At 41.6% G+C, this 12772-nt stretch overlaps 1 protein-coding gene across 2 annotated transcripts in view; it reads left to right on the top strand.

The window, feature by feature from the left end:
* The window catches only part of cntn5 (contactin 5), a 158024-nt gene extending 147625 nt beyond the window's left edge, over positions 1-10399 (top strand). For both annotated transcript variants that reach the window (XM_088345035.1, XM_088345034.1), the window contains 6 exons: positions 38-272; positions 1193-1302; positions 2748-2934; positions 3009-3121; positions 6050-6218; positions 9917-10399. In XM_088345035.1, the coding sequence (XP_088201161.1) occupies positions 38-272; positions 1193-1302; positions 2748-2934; positions 3009-3121; positions 6050-6218; positions 9917-10005 (903 nt within the window). In that variant the 3' untranslated portion in view covers positions 10006-10399. The remainder of the gene's footprint in view (positions 1-37; positions 273-1192; positions 1303-2747; positions 2935-3008; positions 3122-6049; positions 6219-9916) is intronic.
* The last annotated feature ends 2373 nt before the right edge of the window (positions 10400-12772 follow it).

Genomic DNA, 12772 nt, shown 5'->3' with positions numbered 1-12772 from the left:
TTGGTATCAACTTATTGTGTATCGCTCCTCTTCTTAGCCCGTGTCGGAGGAGTTCCAGAACGGAGAGGGTTTCGGCTACATCGTGGCCTTCCGCGCTAACGGCACCCGAGGATGGAAAGAAAAAATGGTGACGTCGGCCGACTCTACCACATACAAATACCGCGACGAAACATTCCCGCCGCTGACGCCCTTTGAAGTCAAAGTTGGAGTGTACAACAACAAGGGGGACGGGCCCTTCAGTCCTGTCGTCGTCATTCACTCGGCTGAAGGAGGTGAGCTCCATTGTTCGGTTTTAAGTTTAAAAATGAAGATAAATATACAGAAGATTGCTGGGATATGAAATTGATCACTTCTGAGGTAGGGACAAAAGGTGAAAATATAATTGAATGGCCATCAGTATCAATGTTGTGAAAACATAGTATGCAACAGACATGGCACTCCAGGGTAAACATGTACTAAAGAGTTTAAAGAGGAAAAAAGATAAAAGGTTAATATTTAATAAATAGGTAAAACATATTTGCAACATGGTGTTTAGAGACTGGCCTAAGTTATAATAATAGTGCAGTGAAAAAGACAAGTGCATAGTAACACTAGTGCAATGAAAAGAGGTGCTGTATGGCGAGGGATAGAAACCTATGGTGACTAGCTAAAGCGTCCTGAACGCCGGTACACTGGATAAAAACACTAAATTAACAAATTAGTAAATAGTAAGTAGTACTTACGTGTAATTTACGTGTACGTGATCAAATGGCATTATAAATGTATATACATGCAATAGTAAAATTAAATTTGACTACCTTTGGGGTGATGGTCGAGTGGATTAGCAGGTGGATGCAGGGAGGGTGGGACGTCAGATTAAAAATAAAAACAATTTTAAACGTTACACTTGCAAGGATTGTCATGCTCTTAGAAAATTGATTTTAATTGGCTTTTTTAAATTATTACTTCGATCAATAGCAGACAAGAATCTTAGATACGAAACTTATACTCACGGACGCCGCAAAGTTGAAATGTTTACGTTTTTTGGCACGGAAAATCATTTGCAGTTGAGTATAGTGAGGCAAATGGCATATAAAGGGGCACAAAAAACATCTTATTCTACTCTGTAAAGTGTGTGTCAGTGAAATCATCATAAGGAGGGGACTCTGTATCCTGGGGGAGTACTGTATTTCTGTTCTGATGTGCCTCGCAGAGCCAAGAGAGGCACCGTCCGAAGTGAGAGCTTTCGGCATTTCAGCATCGCAAATCAGAGTCACGTGGAAGCCGCCCAATCCCGGTCCAGGAAGGCCGAAAGGATACGAGGTAAGCGTTTGATCTTGTGACCGGAGGACACTTCAATAGGGACACTGTAAATAGTATGAAAAACGAGATGATTCGTTTACATCATGTGACTTGAGTTCATGAAATTCGACTCAAGAATTAAGTCAACACTTTTGCAAAGTTGACAGAGATTTTGATTGGCAGTGTTGGTATTGAGTCTACACTAGTCAGAAAAACAGATAGGTATTAACAGTTTTTTATTATTATTCAATGCATCAAACCCTTACCTTAACCCTTTATTCAATCAATCAGTCTCTACACCTCTTTTACTGGTTCTGGGCATTCTACCAATTTTTTTAACCTAATGTCTGTGTCTCAAAAGGATTGCTCTAGGTCCAGCCATCATAACAAAATCTTTGTTTTTTAGATGGGGGGGAGCCTCCCCATATATTTTAGGACAAAATTCAGCAAAACCTCCAAACCTGCTTTCCAGACGAAAGCCAATTTTTCAGAGCAATTTTTTCTCAGTGTGTCACTAGATGATTTTATAAAATAGAAATAATAGTAATGCAAGACGGACGGGCGGCTGAGTGGTTACCGCGTCCGTGGCACAGTTCTGAGGTCATGGGTTCAAATCCAGCTACCAGTCTTCCTGTGTGGAGTTTGCATGTTCTCCCCGTGCTTGTGTTGGTTCCCTCTAGGCACTCCGGTTTCCTCCCACATTCAAAAGACATGCATGTCAGGTTAACTGACCGGTCCAAATTGTACCGAGGTATGATTCAGCTGATGGGCTGTCTGTCTGTCTGTGTAACACGACTGGGTAGCAAACCAGTTCAGGGTGTCCACTGCCGGAAGACGGCTGGGATGGACTCCACTACCCCTCCGACCCTAGTTAGAATAGAATGTATGAGTGGAATAGTATTCCCAAAGCCTGTGTCTCATATCAACAAATACAGTATACCACTTTAAACTGTTTTCCTTCACACAGATACATAAGATCGTAATTAATTGTTTTCAAAACATTGTCCAAGCAGAGTTCTTATGTAAAATTGTCACCATAAAATGCAAACCTAAAGTTTATGGAGGTATTTCTATTCAGCACAGAGGGGAAGGTGCTATGAGTGCCACCACTTTGATCATAAAGTGTCTCAACAGTAAACATACATTATTTAATTTGTTTCCGTATAAAGTGTTTCTTAGCAATGCAAAGCCAAAACGGGGTCTGTTGGTGTGACACCTGGACAGTAAACTGTTGTTGAGACTGTGCCCTTTATACATGACTGAACAGCTTTTTTTAATTGAAGTTGCTTTAGCTATGCAAGCACCAAATGCGGCTTATCAGAACTGGAATGGTAAATAGGAAATGTACATGAGTATCATTTATCTCTGAGCCATACGTACTCAGGAAAACAGCCATGTCTGGCTTGCGAGCCATAGGCTTGCTTGCTTCCTACCATGATTTTTTTTTGCTGCCTCGGTGTGAGCAGGTGAGTTACTGGAAAGCCTCGGAGAAGCAAGATTTGGGCTGGAAGCAAAGAACCACCAAGAATGAAACCTCCCTGGTCCTTGGGAGCTTGCAAGGCAACAGTCAGTACGCCATTGTGGTCAAAGGCTACAACAGCATAGGAGAAGGACCCGCCAGTGCCTCCATTGTGGCCAAGACCAGGAAAGCCCGTAAGACGTTCTACTTTATGAGAAAAACCAAAACCAATTTTTATTCTGATTTTATTTTTTCCATGATCCTTCAGCTCCAGCACGGCCTCCCAGCAACCTGCTGTGGATTCAGGAAGGCAATAACGTGTCTTTGAGCTGGGACCCAGTAAAGGCGAAGGAAAATGAGTCCAACGTAATCGGCTACATGGTGAGTATGTCCATACTTTCAAAAAAAAAAGAAAAACTGCACACACGTTGAAATGAGGGGTTTAAAATAGTTTCATTGATGTGTCGAGCTACTCGGGAAGCCAAAGTGTGGAGGAGGAAGCCAACAGCAAGCAAGAAGAGAGCTGGCGCCCATTCAAAGCTCCCAACTTCTGAGAAGCTCCTTCTGGTTTTTAACCTCCAAGCTGTTCCATGAGAGGCTGGGAACACAAGTGGAAGGGAGTGGGGGTGTCTTAACAGTTGTATATCAACTAGGGATGTACAATAACTGTTTATTCTTCTGATACCAGATAAAATCCTGCTTCTGGAGACAATAACAGCTATTGTAAACATTTAATGTTTTATGTGTGCTTTTATTTTGGTTTACAATCACAAGAAGTCTATACAGCTTTAGTAAACATGTCTCCGAAAGTCGTGTAGGAGAGACTCAAGCTTTACCCTGTCAATTGATTGATTCACATCTTCTTCGTGTGTCAGTAATAACTCTAAGCACCATCACTCTGACAAAGATATTGCAGAAAATGCTATATGATATTGTAATTAGGTGTATCCATTATGATAAAAGACATCACTTCTAAGGGCAGCCCGGCGGCGCAGTGGTTAGCGCGTGTGCGGCACAGTTCTGAGGTCATGGGTTCAAATTCAGCTACCAACCTTCCTGTGCGGAGTTTGCATGTTCTCCCTGTGCTTGCGTGGGTTTCCTCTGGGCACTCCGGTTTCCTCCCACATTCCAAAAACATGCATGTCAGGTTAATTTGCCCGTCCAAATTGTCCCTAGGTGTGAATGAGCGAGCGAATTATCTGTCCCTGTGTGCCCTGCGACTGGCTGGCAACCAGTTCAGGGTGTTCCATGCCCACTGCCTGGAGATGGCTGGGATGGGCTCCAGCACCCCCGCAACCCTACTGAGGATAAGCGGTTAAGATAATGGATGGATGGACATCACTTCACGGGCGTATCGCGGCTGAATCACGGCCAGAAATTTCTGCCCGTGAAGCAGACGCTGTTGGACGCTTCAAGATCGCGATACAGACGCGATACAGCCGTGCTTTACCCATCGTTACACGCAGTTGGCCACGAGAAAAAGTTTTCCGCTGCTCAAAAATGTAGACCACGGGTAACCGCGGGCGGCACACGAGGTAAAGACGCGGTACAGACGCGGAACGAACGTGCTAGGACGTGCTACGGCCGTGGCCAAGACGTGGTTACACGCGGTAGGACACGAAATTTTAGCGGGTAATCGCGGGTGGAGCACGGTCATAGCACGTTTTTTCTGCGCCTGTATCGCGGTGTTATCAAGTGCATTAGCGTGTGTACCGCGTGTAAGCACGGTCACACGCAAGAGGCCGTGGAACAGACGCGATGCAGCCGCGGTTACCTGCGATAAGGACGCGGAACAGTCACCGGTGTCTGTTTCGCGGGCATACCACGGGTAAACAGCGGGTTAGCCAATTTTGCACATTTTCCGCTGCGGGCAACCACGGGCAAAAAAAACCCGCAAAATTTTACCCGTGATTCAGCCGCGATACGCCCGTAAAAGGCTGTGTGACCGGGCCCCGTAAGTCGGGGTAACTACACCGGGAAAATGTAACTTCCGGCCAGTTACAGTCATAAACTCTCTTTTATAGCGTCGCATGTGTAGCAAATTAATGACAGCAATGATTTGCTGTAAGACCACAAAACAGTAATATATTTACACTTCTCAAATCAGTTCACGGATCCCTTAACCGTCTGGGTGGTCGAAGCACTACCCACTATGCAACTCTGGACAGCTTTCCTCACTGCTAATAGTTCATGGCCTGAGTTTGGGGTGTGGCAAAGTTGGCACCAGTCCATTCTTAGATATGTCCACTTCCACTTTGTTTATGTCTTGTACAGAAAAGTAGCACATTGTGGTGCACTTAAGACACTCGCTTGCAGACGTGGTTGGACAGCTTGCATTCTGAATCAATGAGCTGTCAATCTTAATTAAATCGTTCTTGCACAAACACGCATGAGCAAGGCATAATGGGAATTTTTAAAAATCGCTAAACTTCAGAAGCCGTACAATCTCAACATCCAGAGCTAGGCTAGGCGACTGATTATCGTCGAGCCCTCCAGAAGATACACAAAGTTTTGATAACATTTCCATCAAAATTCTGAATATATTATAATGAGGAACATAAAGGCTTAGAATCCCTCTAAAACGTAATGTTGACTGTATGTCTACCAGCAATTGTGCTGTTTTATAATATTGTGTATTTTATGTATGTATTTTTCTGTAAAAGCCTTTCTGGGGACAGACATTGAGGATTACCTAATTGGCTAAAATGTTATAGTATGTGACATGAGCTTAAGATGCATTTTAAATAAACAAAAAATGAAATGGCAGAGCTCTCATGTGCCTTGTGCAACAGGTAGCGAGGAGGCACAACCAAGCTGTGCAACTCCAACTTTAGATAATTCAAATATATCATATTGAGGAAAATAAACGCTTAAAATCTTTCTAACAAGTTGTGTTGGCTATATTGTGGCATCAAGTTGTGTCTTTCTACAAAGACTTAGAGCGAAGGCACGACCAAATAGTGCTACTACTTTGATTGAAGTTCTGAAAGTCCAATTCAATTTATTTGAAGAAAATAAATGCTTCGAATATTTGTAAAAAGTAGCATTGGCTGATTGAATATTATAGGGCAGCATTATGTCTAGTTTTTCTATGAAGTGTTAGAGAGAAGTCATGACCAAGTTGTGCTACTACTTCTATAGAAAATCCAAATATATTGTAATAGGGAACTTAAATGCTTTGATTTTTTTCTAGCAAATAGTGTGGCATGGAGATGGGTCTTTTTATGAAAAAATAGAATGGAGGCATAACAAGGAACAAAAATGCTATTCGTGTCGGCGGCATCATAAAAGTTAAATTCCCTTCCTCAGGTATTACTCAAGCAGGAGGGCAGAGGCCACAACCAGGTGACTCGTACCATCAATCCGTCCACCCTGTTGTCCCTCCCAGAAGGAGGGACCTACGTCCTGGAAGTAAGGGCCCTCAGCGAGGGCGGCGAGGGGCCCGTCAGCTCGCAAGTCCGGCTGGTCACGTCCTCCGGTAAGACGCCGGCTCTGGTTGAAATCCGCAACTTGGGGGGGTTGTAACTGGTTCGAACTGGATAATGTGTGCCAGAGTGCTTCTAGATAGGAAAACGCCAAATCAGGGAGGGTCACTGCAACATAGCGGGTCAGCTCAAGTCTAATCTGAGAGGCCAATCTTACAATACTTTAGTATCCCAGCTCCGTCTGAGGACCCAGCCCAGCTCATCGAATCCTTTCTGTTAGGGATCCGAGAGGCTGGACCCGGCGAGTGCGTCGCCCGCATGTATCGTGACTCTCGCAGCTGCGAGGATACATGGAAGGTTGGGGCATAGGCCGGCCGTCTTCCTGGGCGATGGCCCGGAGAAGGCCGGCAGAGTGGAGGGGTAGGGTGAGCGCGGTGAAGTGCCTTAGCGGTGCGCGCTCCCATACCTGACCTGACCTGATGTGGCCAGACCTGACCAGTATTCCTTTTCCCCTGGTGTCCGTTTTATAATCAGGGACTATAATTGAAAAATCAAAGGAACATCACATTATATATTAATATTTTCATTAAAAAATGGGGAAAATATTACTTTGAATGTAAAGGCAATTCTGTGGAAGGTTTTATTTTAATTGGTACCATTCTTTACAATTGGTATTGAACTCCCCCAGTGGATTCTATTGTTTATTAAAATAAAGTTTGGCAACATTAGGGACAATAACAAACCAAACTCTTTGTATTGTTTTGCTTAGCATTAGAAAGGTTTGCTGATGCTAATTAGCAAAGGTACTTTAGAACCCAATCTAACCTTTATCTAATCATTTTAAATTTAAATTAAAATTCCAATTTGCACGCATGTTTTTATGTGTTTTTGTTTGTTGCTTATAATCTCCGAAAAGGCTGAACCGATTTTCGTGAAAATTTACACAGTTGTTCTTTAGGCCTCTGGGAGTGTTGTCAGCTAGGTTTAATGTCCAGGCACCCCCAATAAATACCAAAAAATAGATAAACATCTGCCCTCATGTACAAGCGGCTGTATGGGGCTTTGGCACTCCCTAGTGGCTCCCTGGCGATTTTTATACAAGCTACAGCCCAAACAACCTCGCCCAAGTAGAATGCCGGGAAAAGGCAAGCCCAGCAACTCAGGGCCATTATGCTTGTCAATGAATGAAATAAGTGAATAATAGACCCATGTAATTTTTTTTGTTACTTCCTAACTTTTTTTTTTAGTAAAGCTGCCTTAAATAAGGTGGTCAAAGCTCTTGTTAAGCTAGCAAATATCTTTGCTGGATGTTATTGCACATTGAAATACAATTTGGCTTTTTGTGTGTTTTGATGGGCAGTCAAACACTAGAAACGTTGGAAAAAGTATCAAACCATGCTTTTGCTATTTTTTTGTTGGCATTAGCAAGGATTGCTACTGCCACTTACCACACTAGAAGCTAACCGGTAAATTGAATAAATGCAACAAGAATAGTACAGTTATCAAATAAAACACACCTAGGTAGAGTGTTTTACTGTTTATCCTAGCAAAGCTGCTTTGATTGAGGCAGTCATTGTTCTTGCTAAGAGAGCAAAGTTTTCTTCAGCTAATAAGCTGCTAATGACTTCGCCCACAAGCTTCACGGACTCACCCGGCTTATTAAGCCTCTAGCCGAAGCAGCTGACAACAGACAGCAAATGTTTTGTAGTGCAGGCCAGATTTTTTGCGTCCGTGATTGGTCGGACAATGTTACAGCTGATAACTTTGGGAACAGAATCGAGACGATTGCCGCTAGTTCGATTCTTTTTCGTGTATTTCAATGTTTACTTTTACTTTTCCTTTAATGACTTTGCTTATTTCAGAACCATTTTCTTATCTAACTTGATTCTAACTTGATTTTCCTAATAATATAGTAAAATATGTGTAAATGCAAGCAAGGCAAGTATTACTAAAAAGCAGGTAATGCTCTTATTGGTGGGTGCATAGTTGAAGGTGTCCTTAAAAAGTTTAAAATGAAATAGTTTCTGTATTGACTATGTGTTAACGATGCCCAACTGAGTTCAAAGACCCTTTATTCTTTTTTTTTTACTGTGCCTTTTGTACTTGCTTTTCTCCCCTGTTCGTATTTTTTCACTTATTACTTATTTTAAGGTGTGTTTCGACATAATACTATGAATAAAACTAATTAAAAGAAAAAAATGCTGAAACAAATTTTAGAAAATTAAAATAAAAAATGAAATATCGTTATGTAAGAAAAACAACAGAGGGGAGATGGTTAAACAAGTCATGTTTTTTTTTTAAATATAATAAAAATGTGAAAAATAACTGCTACCAAAAAAAAAATCAAATAAAATTTGAAATTAGAAGAATTTTTTGCTGGCAGAACAAACGGATTTGTGAAAGATAGTGGGGGAAAAAATACCTTTAATAACTGTAATATTTCAAGAATATAAAAATAATTACCACCAAAAACAAGAAAAAAATTATTTGAAATTAGCAAAATGATCTGCTGGCAGAAACAATAGAGAAAGAAAGCAATACTAAGAATAACTGTAATTTGATGAGAATAAAAATATAAGTAACCCCTGCACTCCAAAATTCTGATTTATACAATACATAATTACTAAGCTCATCTGGCATTGAAAAAAAACGTTGTTTTTTTTTGTGGGAATACCAAAAAAATGTTGAAAAAAATACTATAGATTATTGCTACATAATAGAAAAAGTAAAACGCAAATTAAATACATTTGTGAAAATTAAAATAGCTAAATGATATGTCTGTGTTTTTTTTCCCCTCCATTTACAATTGGAACTTTTTGTTCCGTGTGTTTTTATTTGTAGACTTTATGTACTGCCACACCTTTGGAGGGTTGCTTTTTATGGTTTCATGGTGGACCCTAACACAGGAAGCAGGAAAAGGCAAGCTGCTCAAAAAGAAATGGCATTTGATAACAAGATCATCAACAATTAAATGGTCAAAAACAACAATCAAAATGTCAGGAACAAAAAACAAATGTCACAAATCAGAAAGCAACTGGTAAATGGGTGATGGTGGAAAACAAAAATGGAAAATGAAAATCACCCACCACAAAATTGTTTCCAAAATGCTTTAACTGTACCCGGCAGAGTAAAAGCCCACAGTAAACCACACCACCTACATTGCATATTACCGAATCTTATTGCAATATGTATTCTGTGTAGCACTATTTAGTTATTCTATATAACACGCTACAGTGGGCATTTGCACATCACACTGGGTATTTGTATATTGTATTCTTTTTGCTTTATTATTGTATTGTTCTCAGCGAAGGGATGCTGCTGGAAATGTGAATTTTCCTTCGGGGATGAATAAAGTATCTATCTATCTATCTATCTATCTATCTATCTATCTATCTCTCTCTCTCTCTCTCTCTCTCTCTCTCTCTCTCTCTCTCTCTCTCTCTCTCTCTCTCTCTCTCTCTCTCTCTCTCTCTCTCTCTCTCTCTCTCTCTCTCTCTCTCTCTCTCTCTCTCTCTCTCTCTCTCTCTCTCTCTATCTATCTATCTATCTATCTATCTATCTATCTATCTAATGAAGGGTCAGACCAACTAGGGACAAGTGTGGGGTCATTGTGAGCACCTGTCCCAATAACAAATCGATAAGTCACCCTCTAACGGACGGAGATGCGCCACACCCTAACATTGCTGACCATATAAAATATGTTCTAAGCTTTTTACAACTAACCAAGACTTTTCTACCCCCTTTCTTTTAGGTGTGCGGGCAAAAAGTGGCAAGCACCAAGCCAAACTGGCATGGCCTGCCTTGCTACTGGTTCTGTTGGTGCCTTTGGCGTCCCGATGAGGCCACTTTTCTTTTTTTCCACAAGGAGGAAAAGAGGACATGCCCTTCTCCCTTTTTAATTTTTTTTTTTCCCCTTTGATCCTTGCTCTATTGAAAATGTCAGAGGGGTAATGGAGTCATCCCGTTTTGTGTCCAACATCGTTGTGCTGTCCTGTACCCAAAAAACCTGGCAGTAGAAAACTCCATGGAGGGACAAAGAAGTGCTTTTTTTTACGGACCAACCAAAACTGCTACGACTGGGACGACTTTTCGGAGCCTTGCTTTTTCTACGTGATGTTGTTACCTTTTAGAGAAGAAGGACATTGTTGCGGTTTTCTGTCAGTAGCAGCTCTTTGGTGGCTCCAGTGGTAGGCAGCAGTAGGGACTCCAATAAATGTGATGTCTATTTTTCAAACGGGGGTTTTTGTCGTCTTTTTCAGATGATTCAAACAGGAAGTTCCCGGAAAGGTCATTAGAAGGAAAATACAAGAGAAAACGAAGTCTTATAGTCAAGTCAAGTCATCTTTATTTGTATAGCCCTAAATCACGAAGAGTCTCAAAGGGCTTCACAGATTATTACACTATATTACACAGACTATTTTTCAGCCGACGAGAAGAGTAGGTTATTCATATGCTATGGAGTAGAAGTGAGTTTTAAGTTTAGATTTAAACATTTCCACTGAGGTTGCAGATCGGATCTCATGGGGAAGAGCATTCCACAGCACCGGTGCCCGGATGGAGAACGCTCTCGAACCAGCAGAACACTTCTTTGCTCTTGGGATCACCAGAAGACCGGCACTCTCAGATCGTAGGCTTCGGACCGGGACATAGGGGCAAATCAGATCTGAAAGATAAGAGGGAGCAAGTCCATGTATGATTTTGTACAATACTAAGAGAACTTTGAAGTCACATCTATGGCTAACTGGGAGCCAATGCAGGTTAGCCAAAATCGGTGTTATGTGATCGTACTTTTTTGTCCTAGTTAAAAGCCTCGCTGCGGCATTTTGTACCAGCTAAAGAGACTTGATTCTAGACTTCGGGAGACCAGAGAGTAGTGCATTACAGTAATCGAGACGGGAGGTAACAAATGCATGAATTATAATTTCCGCATCAGACTGAGACATTATTGAACGGATTTTAGCAATGTTACGAAGATGGAAGAAAGCAGTTCTAGTAATGTTCTTCACATGCATTTCAAAGGATAGATCAGGGTCAAATATGACACTTAAATTTTTAAATGAGTCACTCTGTGTGATGTGACATTTGTCAATGTTCACAGCAGTTTTTGAGAATAAGTCACGGCATTTAGATGGACCAATGACTAACATTTCGGTCTTTTCAGAGTTAAGACGCAAGAAATTGAGTGACATCCACTCTTTTATCTCAATGAGGCAGGCCTCCAAATTTCCACAGTTTTGTGTGGGAGATTCCTCCAACGGAAGATATAGTTGAGTGTCGTCTGCGTAGCAGTGGAAGCTGATATTGTACTTGCGAATAATATCACCTAATGGAAGCATGTAAATGCTGAAAAGAAGGGGGCCAAGCACTGAACCCTGCGGAACACCGCAGGTAACATTAAAGGGCTCAGATGTCATTTCACCATGTTTAACACAGTGCGTCCTATCTGAGAGGTAGGATCTGAACCACGAGAGGACGGTTCCTGAGAGACCAATCCATTTTTCCAACCGTTCTAGTAGGAAATTGTGGCGCACTGTGTCAAAAGCAGCACTAAGATCCAGCAGCAGCAAAAGTGATGAAGCGCCAGAATCCATTGCCAGTAGGAGATCATTTGTTACCTTGATCAGAGCTGTCTCAGTAGAGTGGTTAGCCCTGAATCCTGATTGCATGGATTCAAAAAGGTTATTCTCGGATATGAAAACATTCAGCTGCTGTGCCACTACCTTTTCAAGTACTTTAGAGAGGAAAGGTAGATTTGACATAGGTCTATAATTACTTGAGATTTCTGGATCAAGGTTGGGTCGTTTCAGTGTGGGTTTAATAACGGCGGACTTAAAAGCTGCTGGAACTACACTTGAGGAGAGTGATATGTTTATAATATTTAGAACTTAAGGCCCAAAGACGCCAAAAAGACTTTTAATAAGTGAACCTGGGAGCGGGTCGAACTGGCAAGTTGTCGGTTTGGCCGCATTCACCACCTGTTTGAGATCATCAAGTGACAGTTCACTAAAACCGGACAATTCCCCAGGACAGCCACCCTGTCGTGCATCTGTAGATTTCAGCCCTTTAATATGTGTGGTCTTAATAATGTCTTTAGCAATTTCTTCCTGTATGCATTGAATCTTCTTAGTAAAGAAGACCATTAAGTCATGAGCAGAGTGCGTCGAACTATCTGCGATAGTCTGTTGCCTTGTAAGCGATGCTACAGTGTCAAAAAGGGCTTTGGGATTGTTCTTTTGAGACGCAATCACCTTCGAAAGGTAGGCCGATTTTGCAGAGGCAAGGGCCGCTTTATACTTTAACAAGCTGTCACACCAGGTTTGATGGAAAACTTTAAGCTTGGTAGCTCGCCATTTTCTTTCAAATTTCCTGCATTCTTGTTTAAGGGTTATAGTTTCATCAGTAAACCAAGGCGTGCGTCTTTTAGGACGTGATTTTAGCTTTATGGGCGCTATTGAATCCAGGACACCAGTCAGGGTGGTATTGAACTCATTGATGAGTGAGTCAATCGAGCCATTGTATGAAGGAAAGGACGCAACTGCTCCAGGAAGGAGTTCAAAGAGCTCAGAAACTGTGCCAGTGCTTATATTGCGTCCGATAAATCCTTCAT

The sequence above is a fragment of the Urocampus carinirostris genome, chromosome 10, assembly GCF_059441175.1.
Source record: "Urocampus carinirostris isolate Australia breed hairy pipefish chromosome 10, RoL_Ucar_1.0, whole genome shotgun sequence".
In the NCBI taxonomy this organism is placed as follows: domain Eukaryota; kingdom Metazoa; phylum Chordata; class Actinopteri; order Syngnathiformes; family Syngnathidae; genus Urocampus; species Urocampus carinirostris.
The sequence above is the reverse complement of the archived record's forward strand: the minus strand, read 5'-3'. Positions and strand labels throughout refer to the sequence as shown.